Source organism: Lepisosteus oculatus, chromosome 11 (assembly GCF_040954835.1).
Source record: "Lepisosteus oculatus isolate fLepOcu1 chromosome 11, fLepOcu1.hap2, whole genome shotgun sequence".
In the NCBI taxonomy this organism is placed as follows: Eukaryota; Metazoa; Chordata; class Actinopteri; order Semionotiformes; family Lepisosteidae; genus Lepisosteus; species Lepisosteus oculatus.
Window position 1 is genome coordinate 25,164,987 of NC_090706.1, and position 17,189 is coordinate 25,182,175.

The 17,189-nt window shown below is 36.2% G+C and overlaps 1 protein-coding gene across 1 annotated transcript in view; it reads right to left on the reverse strand.

Moving 5' to 3' along the window:
* Positions 1-302: 302 nt before the first annotated feature.
* Positions 303-17,189, reverse strand: part of kctd16b (potassium channel tetramerization domain containing 16b) — a 123,163-nt gene continuing 106,276 nt past the window's right edge. The window contains exon 2 of the mRNA XM_069195954.1: positions 303-3,258. Within this exon, the coding sequence (XP_069052055.1) occupies positions 3,254-3,258 (5 nt within the window). The 3' untranslated portion in view covers positions 303-3,253. The remainder of the gene's footprint in view (positions 3,259-17,189) is intronic.

Here is a 17,189-nt window from a genome sequence, read left to right on the forward strand (position 1 = left end):
AGGAGGTCACGCTTAATCCAGAAAAAAACCCAAAACAAAATTCAGGAACAATGGGTGAAATGCAATAGAGCAGAGTAAGAAAGTAAACACCAAGAATGGAGAATAAAATAACTAAAGTTAATGGTGTTAGTCAGAATGGGAAAACATTCAGCTGCTTACTAAACAAGGCAGAGGAGCTTTCTAAGTCTTACAGGAAGTGAAATACAGCTAAAATAGTTGCACTCCTAGTGAGTGAAAACAGGTTTACATTAGTATAGCAGTAAGAAAACACTACAGTATATACATGCATAAAAAAAGAAAAATTGCACTTTCAGTAATTTATTAAGCAGAATACAAAAACCAAGCATTTTTTTACAGAGCCTGCTTACGATACAGTACATTGTAAAATGTGTTCAGATTAAAGCCTTTTTTTACAGATGACGTACAATGTATAGGGTAAACAGGAAGGGAGTACACTATTATTAAAATCTTCATACACACCTGGAGGGCATATCTGCCTTTCACAGAACTTAAAGTAGTTAAAATAATCTTTTATTTCAATCAGGGCTTCTAAAACAAGACACAAATAAATATAATATGGTTAAGTCTGGAACTGTGTCAAAATAACACAGAGCTACAAAACTGTTTGCTTTCAGACACAACTTTCCAGTTTACCGGCATTGTCACCACAGGTAAGACAGTGTATACTTTTTATGGGATAGCAATACAAGCAATGATATTTACACAACTGATTGGATTTTGTGTTGTGGTATCCTTTCTTATGGATAAAAATAGAACTGAACAGGGAGATTATAATTTCTGTGAAACTTTGAGGTTTTCTGTATACTGGGATGGGACTTGCTCTTATAACAACAGGAGGACATCAACGCTACTTTTATAAGAAATACAACATGTCTGATAAATAAAGACTGGGGAAAAGAGATTTCACAGAAAGCACAGTTAAATGCACTTGTACATGTAATTTAAGGCCAAATTATCGTCTGCTCTTGATACATACTTGACATACAAAATCGAGTTGGTAGGAAACACAATCACAGCATTAAAAATAGCCATATATGGAACAGTATTTTATGTTAGAAATGACTGTTTACCTAAAACCTTCCAGTTCCTGTACAAACACACACAATGCGTAATTATTTGTCTTTTTTGATGAGTGTTAAATTAGTCTTTAGCATTGACAGATGCATTAATGGGATTTTAAATGCGGTAGATGTTTTCCTTCTCTATCAACGATCCTTGTTTGCCATGCAAAATGCAATGTTGCCTGTTTCATTAAAGCACTCCTTCATGTCTGACATATCTCTATGCTGGCAATGTGGATAGACATCTTAAAAGCAAATTGCAATCGAAATTCCGAGCAGGATGAGATGCGAATTAGCTAGCTGTCTAGTGCAGTTCCATTTATCTCAAAATGTCAGCAGTCTGTGAAAGAAATTTTGATAGGGAGGCATCTGCTGTTCCAGATTACAGAATTAGTGGGAAGAGAATTGAAAAGAGATGGGGTTTTTTGAATAATAGCGCATATCAAAAAGGGGCAGTGGAATTTCTGGTGGGTTCAAGTGTATATGCAGCAACAAAGCACTGTTTTCCATGGGTGACATGTCAAACGCAGCCTGTTATTATTTTATTCTTGATCTGTTTGGATGCATTTGTACAGAAGTGATTTCTTAGAATGTTCATTAGAATTAATACCTAATATGTAATATGACTTGTTTATTATGAATTTTCATTCACAAAATCCAGCCTCCCTGAAACAAGATCTGTGTGCTGGGTTGCCTTAACCCCAAAAAGATCTATTTCTGTTGTTAGAAAAAGATCTCATTCCTATCACACACTCTGCCACTTATGCCTTGTCATTTTTCATCCTAACAGAGAAAGATCTCATGGCAATTCTCTATCTTGCTTTGATCAGCTGTTACCTATCAAAACGTCCTCCTGCTAAAATCTTCATCACATATCTAAGGATATGTAAAGCATAAAAAAATTGTTTCTCATGTTATATTTTAGCGGGAGGCTTATAGTATGAAATTACAATGATGTTTTTCAAGAGATATATAATGTGTTTCTTATAAATGTTGTGAACAAATGTTACAGGGTTAGCCTACATACAAACTGTATTTATTATATACAGTATAATAGTTAATATGAAAATACTGTAATAACAATATAACATCCACTGTTTTTCTAGTTTACCTTTAAGGTAAAATCAAGCACACATTTTAAATGAAATCTTCCATCAATAGACTGCTCTAGCACTGGTAGAGACTGTGGTTATCTGTGTAGCTCCAGTAATTTTCAAGGAATATTTTTTTTGGACTGATGAAAATCATGCCCAACATCAGTACCACTGGTCTGCTAGATATACAGTACAAATATCCATGATCAGAACAATGAGGGGAAACTGCAGTAAAAACTATATTATTTTTAGTAATTTCAAAAGAATATTTGAAAGGTTCCTGCTGTTTCTTTTTTTAAGCTGTGCATAACCTAACTTTGACATTGGTATCAGAAGAAGCAGAAGGCTATTTTCTCTTGTCTTTAATAGTAGCTGAAAGCATGCAGCATCAGACTTTCAATGTCTGTATCCTCAGAGTATATTGTATTGTTACAGTATGTCCAAAGCCTACAATGCCAGAATAATATTAGCTGTGGGGATCTTATTTAGCAAAGCATATCTCCATAGTTGACATACCAACTAACAACACCTGTTTATACTTTTTTGTAGCTAAAGCTAAATAAATATGTACTTTGAAACAGGGTTTTAAAAAACATGTACTGTAACCTAATTTAATTTGCAATGCAAACAGGTAGCATAATGTAAAAGAACATGCGCACTCACAGTTTCAATGCGTGGATTTCAATGTGATCCATAGTGGATCACTCTGCAGAAAATATTTTGTAAATGAAACTTCAAAATCAAATACTGTAATTGTATTAATCACAACAGCCAATCACTGACATGATAAATAAATGGTACTTATAGCCTGGAATGTAGTCTAAGTTCTTTTAAAACGGCTTGTATTGACATTATTACAAAGGGAACCTTGGGAATATAAACAGTCACCTCAGTCTGACAGTCTGTAATAGCCTTCACAGAAGCCTTCTGTTTCAAAGCACTTCAGAGGTATTCCCTGTGGTTCATCCAAAAACAACCAAATTGGGGTCCATTATGTCACCTCCCCAGAGCTGTCAGTCACATTCATGTCTTCTGACCCTGGTAATCAATCACTGTTCAGTCGGGTTTTGATTGGTGTTATCCTGTAAAGTTTGTTAAAAGCGAAGTAGAAAGAAAAAAATAAGTGTTAGCAGTACATAAGGTGTATTAGCCCTCCTTCTGACATTCAAAATGAATAAAACAGCTATTTCAAACCATGTGTATGGTTTGGTACGGTTCCGAGTGTTTTTTTAAAACAAAAAAAATAAATATTGCTTTGATAACTGTGATGGTACAAAAAGGGATACAGTAAGGCTCTGCTAAGTGCTATCACAGCTTGGCTCAAGCTTCTTAGCACCACCTTGTGGAATATTCACTCATACAGTACTTATCAGAACAAGGTTCCACTTGAATCTGCACACAGCATCAATACGACGACAATATGACGATGATAGTGTTTTTTCTCTAATACATTTAAACTTCTTATTTAAAAAAAGTCTATTTTTTGCAGACAAAGCACCAATAAACATTCATATATAAAAGGAGAGCTGATGGAGGAAAAGAAGCCTCAATCACTTGAAGATGCACATTATCTTCTCCAGGCAATCAGAAAGGTATTGCTGTATTTAGCCTCGTTGCCAGTGATAGTATTGCATGTATTTAGCCTTGATTGAAGTCTTTTGTGTTTGGAAAGTTATGGTTTTAATATTATTGTTATTCCTAGTAGCAGTAATGGGTGGTATAGTGGTGCTGCAGTCTCACAACACCTACTGTACTTCACTGGTTCACTCCCCTTCTGAGTGAATTTTGCATATTTTCCCTTTTGGGGAAAAATGGGTGGACATCAGGTTTCTTTAAACCTTCTGAAGACATGCAACTTTAGCTCATTGATATCTTGAAATAGGACAGGGAAAATTTAACTGCTGTGCGACTTAAAGGAAGACCAGTGAAGAAATTCACCTTTGATTCAGGTTGTAGGTCTGTGGCCTTCTAAGTTAGTGGAAGCTCTGTAAATCGGTTTCCTTAGAGCAGGCAAAAGAAAAAAAGTGGGAACCACAGAGAGAAAAGTGAAGTTAATAGAGGCTTAACCTCCACACTTAACAAATTGTCTGTCTGAAAAGTATCCATTGACTTTTGGGCTGTAAATTTCTATGAAGTCGCTTTTGTGAAATCTCAGCAGTGTCAGTCTTCCATGTTCTTGTTTTTAAGGCAAAGGAATTGATAATCTTTGATCTAGAATGGTACACTTTTGTAGATGGACAAGGATGAAGTTTTCTATTTCTGTGGTATTTTATTTTTTGTGTACTGTAAATAAAAAATACATATTGCACATATTGCATTTACTTGCACATTGTAGTAGTTATGCAATACTTTTTCCTTCTAAATGTGCAAATTATGTACCATAAACATTTCAAAACTTCCTGTTTTATCTGCACCTACTTTGTAGAAAAAAGAGTGCAGCAAGGACTGAATAATGATTCTAAAGTCCTGTAATCGGGAAAATGGCAGCAACAACATGCTGGAGAACCATTTTGTGTATGAAATCAGATGATATTTAAAGTGTTCTGCACATTGTAAGTAGTCTTGTACGGGGATTTGAATGAGTGTTCTCAGAATGTCACCATACCTGTGCTACCATTACTCCAAAGGATCCAGCCTCTGTGGAAGAGTTGTAGGTAAATCCTCTTACATTTCGATCATTACATTCTGTGTGGCGTGCCAACATAGTGAATATATTATGGGGCTTAAGTGACTGTCAATGACTCATTGAATACCCAGAGCTTGATCCTTTTTCACATTGAAGGTTTCAAGAGCTTCTGGTCGTCTAGTAAACGAAAGGAAGGTACTCTAGATAAACCTCCTTCTTAGGTGATAGTTTTGAATTTATGTAATAGTTATACAGTACATTGCTCTGGAATTCCTTGCAGAGCTCAAAAATGAAAATGACAGCATACACAATTAGAATAGAAGTCTAAAATGAACAAGAATTGAAAGACTAGCTCATCAATCTCTTAAGGTTGAATTGATGTTATTCTGTTTGGTTTTGCTTATCTGATTATCTGATCCTAAATATCTGGTAATAATAATAATAATAATAATAATAATAATTGCTTACACATATAGCGCTTTTCTGGACACTCCACTCAAAGCGCTTTACAGGTAACGGGGACTCCCCTCCACCACCACCAATGTGCAGCATCCACCTGGATGATGCGACGGCAGCCATAGTGCGCAAGAACGCTCACCACACATCAGCTATCAGTGGGGAGGAGAGCAGAGTAATGAAGCCAATTCATACAGTAGATGGGGATTATTAGGAGACCATGATTGGGAATGGGAAATTTGGCCAGGACGCCGGGGTTACACCCCTACTCTTTTCGAGAAATGCCCTGGGATTTTTAATGACCATAAAGAGTCAGGACCTTGGTTTTACGTCTCATCTGAAGGACGGCGCTTATTTTACTGTTTAGCGTCCCCGTCACTATACTGGGCTATTAGGGCCCACATAGACCGCAGGGTGAGCGCCCCCTGCTGGCCCCACTAACACCTCTTCCAGCAGCAACCTTAGTTTTTCCCAGAAGGTCTCCCTTCCAGGTACAGATGTGTAATCAGATGTGCAATGCCTCAAAACTAAATTTATGCAATAGCCAATCCTCAAATTACTTTTTTATTATCCTATATCTTTATTGTGCTTACAATTGTATTGTATGTGTTCATAGCAAGTGGATGTACTGTAACTCTTATTATACAAATGTTTTGTATTACTTATTTCAACAACAGCAAGAACACCACACTGCATCTCTCTGACTGATAGTGTTTTAATGGTCTGTGCTCTGTTCATTTACTTTACCTGGGTGAAAACAAAGTTTCTCCTAGATAGAATTAAATGATGCAGAAACCACATTATTTATCACAAGTGACATTGATGCCCAAACTCTGCACAGCAGTGTACGATGTCTGGGGGTTTTGGTACAGATTGATTATCGAATAGGTTTTGAAGGTTATTATGAACTCTGTCTCTGAGACCAATGTAAATTGCTGGGCCTTATTTTTCAGGATTCTGGTGTTGAACTGCTTAGACAGACTGCTGAGACAGTCTCGACTGCGACAGTCAGTCAGGCTAATTCTTTTTCAATTGATTAGTTTACTGTCTCAAACTATAACTGCTTTACTTGAAGATCAGATGTACTTTCTAAGACATGCATTTTCTCTGTAAGTCATACTTCAATACTTATTTGGAATTTGATTGGATAAAAAAGTGCAGCACCTTATATGGAATTAATAGATACATGTTTTCCTCTTTGATTTCTGATAACAGTATTCTGTCTTATTGTATTATATTTACCACCTTTTTGTGCCAAGTTCCAATGAGCCTTTCATGTAATGTCCTCAAACAAATATTTGTCAATTGCTGTTAAACTTATCCACCATATACAGTACAAACATTTTCTCAGTGATACCACTTACACAATACCAGGATCGATTGGAAAGTTGCTTTGTGTCACTGACATGTTATAACAGTGGAAAAAAATAAAGCCGTGAAATGACTTCCTATCTCCACAGGGTAGATCTGTTCTTCTGAAAGGAAAGATGTGTAAGTTCATTCTTAATGAGAAATATCTCTTGGCAATGTTAAGTTGCTTCTTGGACTGAAACACAAAGACACTTCAAAAGATGATGTGGAACTGGTTTATCTTTAACTACTTCTGAAAGAACACATTTGAAAGTCAAACCCATCGGTTTTTAATTTTGTTTTGTAATATTTTAATTGACTTTGAAATTCTATAAAAAAAAGTTACAAATCCATGCTTCTTGTACCCGATAATATTTCTGAATTACAGTTTCTCTCCTAAACAGCCTGGCTATATTTTGTGATGATATAGTCACAGGTACAAATAAATTCAAAATGTGCTAAATTTCCCTTTATTTCTGGGATTTGTTTTAACTTAGATCAAAATTATTGAACGGAATCAGTTTTTCTGTTTCAAACGGGTCTAATACCCCAAAACACTTCAAAGCTTGGAACAATCATCCATCTGTTTTCTAACAGCTTCATCCAAGTCAGGGTCAAGGGGGAGACAGAGCCTGTCCCAGCAAGCAAAGGTGCAAGGATAGGCTGCTGGATGGCATGCCAGTCCATTAGTCCATCACAGGGCACACACAGACACAAATACTTACACTTTCACACCCAGGGTCAATTTTCCCAGAAGCAAGTTAACCTGTCGGTATGTCTTTGGACAGTAGGAGGAAACCTGGAGGAAACCCACATAAACATAGGGAGAACATACAAACTCAAAATGTAGACAGCACCCCAGTTCTGGAATTGAACTTAGGGCCCCAGCAGTGCAAGGCAGCAATGTTGACCACTGTGCCACCAGTTCAAAACATCTTTAATAAAAAGAGAACTTGAATCTGTCATGACAAGTGAAATTCAGAAATGCTTACTTTACTGTTGAATTAAACAGTACATGCAGCAGGCTGTGACATGCTAGCATCTGGCATCTCTACCCAAAGTTGCAAGAAGTTTCAACACAAAGTTTGATGAACCTTAACACTAAATACAAACTTTTGTTCCCTGAATCTTTAAATGTGTAGGAAAAAAATAAATCTTCAAAATGAATTGAAACCAACATCTACCCATAGTAATTCTGTGTAATTCATTTTAATTTGGCCTGCTCATGTTAAAATGTAATAAGTTCTATCAAGACTGTGCTATTTCTTTAGGTCTTGAATATACTGTATATACTGTATACTGTATAGACACTCACAGTATCACTATTGTTGCTATTATTATATTCTTATGGAAAAAGAAAAAAGGCTGACATTAGGCCCATCACTTCCTCTGAGCAGTGATCACATTTTGCTTGAATGGAATCTGAGCTGTTTGGCACTTTGGTATCTTAAATGTCTTGTTCCTTTATTTCTTGCTAATTTATTGAAATTGTTATTGTTTATGCATACAGAGGATACCCTGCCCACACCATTGACTGGCCCCTAACCAGACCAAAATGGCCATCAGCACATCAGCCTAAGTAATAGTAATACCGACACCCCAAATTGCACTGTGTTTTCTTAAAGTCACCAAACAAAGTTTCCCCATTTTAGGGACTGGCAACTGTAACTTTTTTTGCCAGGACCACCAATCACCATGTAGCACCAATGTGCCTCTTTAATTCCCTTTATTAACACCAGCCATCACCAACACCAGTCACTTTTTGCTGAACAGAAGCCACTGAAACACCTGCAAACACGCATTCTAAAGCAAACATACACATTGTAATCACCAATGGCATCATGCTTGTGCAGCAAACGTCTCTGTTGCATGTTCTGCAGAAATCAGCCTGCCATTTGTATTGGTGAAACAGGATGAAGACAGGCTGGTCCATTTCAGGAAACATGTCAGAGCAGTGAGGATCAAAGATCTCTCCAAAGCGATAGTCTCCTGTTTTACCGTCTGCAACCATGATTACACTGACCTTTCCATCTCCTTTCACCGCCATTCAAAGACTTCTATACCAGAAAGACATCAGAAGCCCAAATGATCATTAAATGTGGTTCAAATACTCCCCCAGCACTCAATGATAGACTCATCTCTTTCTAATCTCTCTGTTCGTTTGCAGATTGTTACCTTCCTCTCTTCCCCTGGAATTCATTGCCAGACTTCCATTTCTTTCTAACACATGGGAGAAAATATTAAAAGGATTTGGGATTAAATATTATACATTGTGACAGATCTACATTTACTATTAATTTTTTTGAAGACTGGGTTCCCTCTATCGCTACACCAAATGTTAAACACTTCTTAGAACTCCAGAAGAAAAGGCACTGAAGTTTGGTACAAAAAAACTGAATGTTGTATTCAAATTTGTTTTTTGTCAAACATCCCCACTGTCAATTGCTCCACATTAAGAAAAATAGTTTTCTTGTGAAACTGCACAACACAGGGAGGACAAAGTAGTAAGTTTCATTCTTGTAATACTTGGAAATGATTTTTACAATAATCCCGGATAATGGTAAAATTCCTTGGGGTGAATAGACAGGAAAGACGGGGAGAACAATTCCTGGGCAATTATACGTTTTGTTACATTTCAGGAAGTTGCCCACTGCTGTGCTCCTACTCACAAGAAACATTTAATTTGGTCTTCCTTTTCTTAACTGTAACAACTCAGAAACTATATAGATTCAGAAGCAAAATCTTATCCATGTTTTCATCTTTCTTCTATCTTTTGAAATACCACAGATAAAAAAATCTATTCATTTTAATAACTGCGTAGTTTAATTGAATTAGAGCCTGACCCAACTGATGATGGGAAGAAAGACATGATGTACAGTATCCTGGATAGAACAGCAGTCCACTACAGATTTTGCCTTTTATGATTAAGCAAAATCAACATTTATTAAGTCTGGAAATAGCTTACCATGTAGTTAAGGCCGAAACCTTAGACTCCCACTTAATTACATTTTCACCACATTAGCTGTTGTTTGCGTTTACTTTGTAGACTGAAAATTTCTTCAATGAAAGTGAGCATTTACAAAAATTGCTACTGGTGATAAGCTAGTGGTTTAATCATCTGAAGACAACGTGACTATATTGTCAGTTAGAAGGCAGAAATCAATATTTAGTCTGTCTCATTAATGCAATTCCCTCTGTTAAACAACTTAACATGTTTAAAGGGGAAACGAAAGAGAGAAATGCATTTTAAGAATTAAGTATTTCAATTACATTGCCTACAAAAATTAAGAGAATTATGTTAATACTACAGACTCTTGACACATAGAAGCCTCATAGCATGTTAGGATTGCACATGCAAAATCCAAATGTGCAACCATACTGATGTGGAGCTTAGCAAAATCTACCAAGGTTTTTAGGTTTTATTCAGGACTGGGGTGCATTCTGTATACATTAACCAGAAGATACGGCAGTGGAGCTGGAGCCTGTTCTAGCAAGGCAGAAGGCAGAGTACACCCTGGTCGTGAGGCACACAGACACAAACATGTACAAACTTATATCAGGGCCACTTTTCCCAGAAGTCAATTAGACTACCAATATGTCTTTGGACTCTGGGAAACCTGTGCAAACACAAAGAGAGCATACAAATTGAACCCAGGCCACTAGTCAAACTGAGAGGCAGCAGTACTAACCACTTCACTACTGTGCTGCCTTTTCAGAAGATATACTATAATTTAAGAGCATAAAATTACAATGAGTCATCAAAGGCAACCTTTAAGAAAGCGTTCTCTTGCAATATCCTTTGAATTCTGAAATGTGAGCAAGAAGTATGTTTTTCCAGACATGTTTATTAGCAGTAGCTTACATGACTTAAATATTTAGTCATTACAATGTAATGGCAATTGTGGTTTCTAATCTGTCATAAGGAAGATCAAGTGGAAAAAGTGCCTTGGTGCACCTCATCAAAAATAACTGCTAAAGGTTTGAAGTGAATCATAAAGACCCTGGCTTTAGATGTAAATTCTTACACTTCTGAGGAGAGGTGACTGAAGATGCTTTAGAATTTACTAGTTAATCTAGGATGTGTCAGGCATACTGCTCAGTCCCCAAGCTCCTAGAGCGTAAAGACATCAGGTTCCTAAAAGATTAAACCATAAAGCATTAATCTTTTAATGACAGTTCATAGAGAGATAACTAATGGCTAACCTGGTTTATGACTTATTTCTTACTTTCCAACCTAACAGCACTATCTCCAGTACCTGTGATAATCTCAATAAAACAGTGGAGGTACAGTAGTCAGCCAGGTGGAATGGATCTGTGGTTCCTTTTGTTAGGGGTTTCTACTTGTAAACTTAAATAAACATTTGAGTGTTAGGGAGCAAACACATCAAAATGTACATACTGCATGCTGTACAGTATATGTATCACATAATTTTTAAAAAATAGTCTTTAAAAATTCCAACAAATTTCATTCTTATACTGTACTTTGCTGACCCCAAGTACTCACCTGCCACAGAACCTGACCAAGCCACATTAGATTGGAATAGTTATTTTTAGATTTTCACAATCTACAGAATGTACGATTTTAATATAGCTATAAATTATGTATACACAGTATAGTATCAGATGAAAGATTTTAAAAGGGATGTCTTTCCCAGCAAGTGAGTGCTGAAACAGGATCATTGTGCAGCATAATTCTACATAAAAATGATAAATTGAACAACAGTATAATTTAATAGTACAGTCTTGTACAGTACCTGCATTATACTGTATTTGCCTGGTAAAGCACAAGAATGACTGTGATGGAAATTGCTGTTGAACCTTAGATTTTGTTTTATGAACTTAACAAAAAGTGTGTCTCTAACAAAGGTAATTTACCAACATGTATAGGTACTGTACATGTACAACAAGTTAATTATAAGTGATTATTTTAAAGCACTTTATATCTGTGAGAAAAACATTTAATACATTTTTTTTCTGTATAGGGTATATATTGATGTAACCCTCATTGCTCATGTACTTTATTTTCCTCTCTAAATAAAAAAATGAGTTTTTACTCAATCATATTAATCATTATAATGATTTAAAACAATACTGCAGTATATGAATATCAGTATAATACTTTTAATAGTAAACTTAATCGTTCTTGTGTTTTTGTTTCTTGCTGTTTATCATGCTTTAACCATAACGTATTTGCTGTGTAAATGAATCTCTGAGTTTGATGAGTTGTTGTCTAGCCAAACAATTGAACATCTCAAATAAGTTAGAGTACTTACAGGCACTACTGCCTTAAAAATAAGCCCAGGTACTGGTGAGAGTTTCACCCCTCCAGTTACCTTTCAGTCCTTGTGAAATTTGCAATGAGGACAATTTTAATTACAGTCTGTTATCAAAATTAAACTTGTTGCAGTTACAATTATCTTTTTTTTCCCTTGAGGAATAAGGATTTTGAAAAAAAAACCATCTGGATTTGTATTGTATTTAATACCATCTGAATTCAAAATACTACCTTCTCCTTAGAATTAAGAGCAAGATTATAATTTAGAATTTTTCTTAATTTTCTAAACATTGAACCTCCTTTTTCTTCAGAAATCTTTTTACTTCTGGTTTTGTTTCATGTTTAAGAAAAAAGTTAGAGATTATTAAATACTAGGAGCAGTGCTTTGTAAAGCAGCTGTAATTAGCTGTCAGGGACTGCAAAGAAGCTGTTTACGTATTTCGGGTTTTCAAAATTTTAAATTAGGTTTGGTTTACTTTTCCTCCTTCTGAAAGAGGCAATGAAGAAAATAATGTTGTTTTTCTGTTTTGTTCACCTGGGACCTCACTGAAAAAGTCAGATCTGGCCTTTGACAGCTATGTTCAAGGGTCTTTGTAGAAGAATCTTAAAAGAAAGTGTGTCTTTGGTCTCTGTCGTTATGAGACTGCTTTATCACTCCTTAAACAAGACTCCTTCTGGAGGTCTCACAATAATGATCCAACACAACTTGTATAATATCGATGCAGATATTTACAAAGAAAGTGGACTACGGTAATACTACCAGCTATATAAATATATTATATTTGGATTCTTATATTAATATCATCATCAATTTCTTTAGTTCTGCGATACCATATTATATTCCCTATTAAGCGGATTCTAAAAGTACACGTTTTTTAATTGAAATAATGCCAGCAAGTATTCATAGAAAAGGTTAAAAAAGCTTTTTACAAAGTATATAAACTTAATATAGTCAGAATGAACGGGTCAAAACGTTTCCAAAATAACCACAGAAATTTACTGAGTTAAAGACTTTGATGCATGGAGTGTTTATGATGGAAATGGAATACTGCTTTTTACCTTTTATTTAAGCTACCACTACCAGCCATATACAGTATGTATATTTATAATCCTAAATTCATATCTTATTTATATTCCATATTTAGCAGATTTAAACATGCACAGTAGGGAGAATGAAGAGATCATTTCGCTATCAACTAATGTCAATCCACCTGCCGATCATCTTTGGCCAGCGAATCACATACTGTGGTCACCTGTAGCTCAAATCCTGTGCTACAGGGTTTTATCACGCATTTTGAATGGCTACATCTGTAATACACTGAGATTCTCAAGTTGAGAATGTGCAAGTTCACAACGTCCTGTTATGGCATTAAAAAGCATGTTATTTCTTTGTGCTGTTTTATTTTACTATTATTTTTATTTTGAAAAATATAAAACTACAACATTAAGTTATAGGTACATACAGTAAGGTATATGACTTTACTAAGTAAAGTATAGAATGCTTTTTCTACATTATATCTCTCTTTTTTAAAATGTACCTGCACATGTAGATTTATTCTTTGATTATAGAAGTACTGTACGATCAACAATGATTTTTAAGTGAGAGCCCATATCAGCAGTGTCAATGATAGTATCATTTCTATTGTGATATAAAATCAAGACAAGATGAGAATTTAGATTTAATGACACTCAGTGCTCAATGTTGATTAGTTAAACTGAATATAATTTAAAAAATAGGGTGTCTACATTATTAAACTTGGCAAGAATCCTAGATACTCTTTCAAACTGCACTTAGAAAGAAATTGATTTTTGAATCAATCGCATACAGTATTTTTTTAAAGTTCATGATTTGATTATTGGCACTAACAGATTAACTTGGGAGAAAGATGAGTTATCAATTCTTGGAAATCACCTGCTCAGGCTACTTGAGGGATTAGAATGCATGTATATCCAAGATAAAGCACTAATGGTTTAATTCTGAAGATTAGTTTTGATCATTTTTAATGTACTTTCCATAGGGAATGCAAACTTTAAAAAAATAGTAAAAAATTAAAAGTACAAAGTAAAAGAAAAATGTTTTAGTACTTTGATATAATGATTTAATTTGGGTATTTATATCAGATTTAAACACATTTACAAATTATTTTTTTCAGATTGCATATAAAATCCCCGAATTTTAAAATATGTCACATTTAATCCAGCATATGAAATACATGAATAATAATAAACTCAGGTATTAAAGTGTGTTTATCTTCCCAGCACTCTCCATGTAACCAACATTGCATTTATTCATTTTATTTAGCTATAAATGTTTTTTCATTAAACTTGATAGTTATCACCATGCCCCTGTCCATTAAGAAGAAAGATGCTAGATGTACATCAAGTGGTGTTAGGGGTGGGGCTTAAATCTACAGGTAGTAGCTGTCTTGGCTGGATACAAGTTGAAAGGGCACAGAACAGGGATGTGTGATCAGGATAGGCTGCCATGGCAGCGGGGTCGGCCTCCTGTGGAGTGTGCGGTAAAGACCCTATGCATGACGGCAAAATCCGGAAGAGGCTTTAGACAGACATTAGGGAAAGACACACAAGGGTTTGTTTGGTGCAGACAGTGAGCAGTGACAGCTGGTGAGGTCAGGTGGTCCATCCGGGACAAAGACGATTAAAATCCCCGGGAAGGGGAACCAAGACCAGGAACACAAAAGGATAAAAACATAACGGGACCAGGCGCTCTGAGCCCAGGGCACTGGGCCCCAAAGTGCCTGGTCCCGTTAGGCTACTTCTACGCCTGGTGGTAGGCGGGCCTTCGGACGTCCATCTTCCAAAGCTGAGCCTGGAACAGCAGAGAGGCTATGCTTATAAAGCAAAATAAAAACAAGACACACCGGGAGATAATAAAACTAAATCAATAACAGAAAAAGGTAGGAGCGCCCTCTAGAGGAGGGATTCCACAAAAACAAAATTATGATTGTTCTCAAACCTTTGTTGTCTCAATGCATTTTCTGCATAGTGTAAGTTTTTTTGTCATCTTAAAACTAACTCAGCCCCGATCTTGATGAGGAGACTGGAGGCGAAGATGTGCTTTGCCTTTCCCTGCCACTGAGCTTGAACGCAAGCCACTTGGCTCGGTTGTGCACGTGCCTTTCTTAACATGATTTACAGTGCATTATTTTCCAGGCAATAACCATCAATTTGGCATGTCGTGTCTTATGATAATAAAGCACTCATTGAAGTTTAGAGCCTTTCATTGGCTGAATCATACAATCACAGTGGGTGATTAGAAACCTGCTACTAGACTAGAAACCTACCCCCTAACCCAAACCCTAACCCAACTACTGACCTGACTGCATGTTACTGGAATAAAGCCGTTTCAAGTGAGCATTTGCTACTTTCTTATTATTATGTCTACACATCATCCTTTGTATTCACAATTGAGCCCGAAACTAAACACTATTTGATTATACACCCAGTAGACAATGGAATTTAAAAAATGAATATGAATGTTTAAGGCAATTGCCTGTTTTTCTTTTTTAACTAAGGGCTCATAGTCCACAGCATACTAACTCAGTCCTTGACCTAGCAAGAAAAAGAATGGACAGCGTCAAACATAATAGCCTAAGACACATATTCAGGGTTGTTTTAATCATTTGTGCAGACATGACATTTCCGAGGAAAGGCACAGCACAATCAATCAAATTCTACATGAAAGAGTTGTCCCTTTTGAAGTAAAATCAATACTCTTTATCACCTAGGGGCATATGAAAACCTTGGTGACTAAATGTTCTGTAAAATGCTTTTGCTTAGAAATAAGCCACATATTATTAAAGGTTATTAGGAATTTAAAGCACTTTGTATTTTCTTACAATGAAATTTCCAGTAGTTGTGGTACTACTTATTTAAATGTTAATACAATTTATGCGTGTAGATTTAAGTTTAACAAAATAAGTGAAAATAAAAAAAGATCTGTGTGAAAGTTTAAAGGTAAGATTACATACTGTCACAATCGTCAATCCTCCTCTTAAGGGCACTCTGAGCCTTTCGCATTTTAGTTGATTACGTCCACCTGCCCACTGTTTTGTCTGTAATTATTCAAGCCTGGCACTCCCGCTATTCCTGGCTCAGCATTGGGAGATGGACACTCGGAAGCCCACCTACCAGCAGGTCCTGGAGAGACCCGACGGCATAGGCTTCATCACGGCGTCCTGAACATCTGAGTCCGGGGCTCAGAGCGCCTGGCCTCGTAACCCTGGTTTTTACTTCCTGTTCCTGTTCCGGATCCCGTTCCGAATTTTAACCTTGTTTGTCTTGGATGGGTCTCCTGGTTCGTGGACCTGGACAGTGCCCCAGATTTTCCCCTTGGACTGTTTGGATTTGTTTGCCTACGCCACGCCCCCACGAGCACCAGATCAACATCACCACGCCCCCGTCTGTCAACCTGTCCTGATCCTCTACGTCTCCTCCCCTGATGTCCTTCTCCACTTAGTGTACTTTGGGATTATACCGTATGCTTAGGGTCCTAAACTACGCTTCACTACACCTGGACTTTACAGTACTTTACTACAACTAAATAGTCATCTTCCTGCTTCCAAAATACAACCTACACTTAACTATTTTCATTACTCTTTCCTGGATCATTAAGTGACGGTAGAATTGACTTTATTTTTTGTTACTATCCAGTTTCATTCGACTTCTTCTGTGCTTGAATCCAATTAGAACTGCATCAAATGCCCTTTTTTCATATCTTTATTACTTTTGAGGTCAATGCTGTAGAAATTATAAATCTGTAACTGGAAAGTTTTTTTATTAATGGATTTCATTGTTTATTTCTTGTTTTGGTTGTTGGATGAAGGTGACTGTAGAAGAAGCACTTGTTTCATTATCATAAATACTGTAATTTCAAGTGCCAAGAATTCTTTGAGAGATTCTTTGTTTTCAGGTTTCTCCATAAGTAAATGGATGCATCTGACAGCTCTACCCAATCTTACACACAGAGAAAAACAGGACAAAGGTGGTGTGCCAAAGCATAAAAAGGTACCTCTGGTAATGACAAAATCTGCCAGCTCTGGGAATGCTTTCACTTTGACACTTAATTCAGCTGACGTATGTGTTACAGTTTGAGGTTACTCTATGAAAAAAATTACACAGTTGATGAAAAGGTTTAATATTGCACGTCAAGGAAAGCTGAATAAATCAAAACCCACTACTTTTGAATTTTACTACATGAAATGATTTGAGGTGCATAAGCTTAGTGTAAACATGATCATGATTAAATAGGAAATATGCAGTATGGGCAATATACTTAGTGCTCC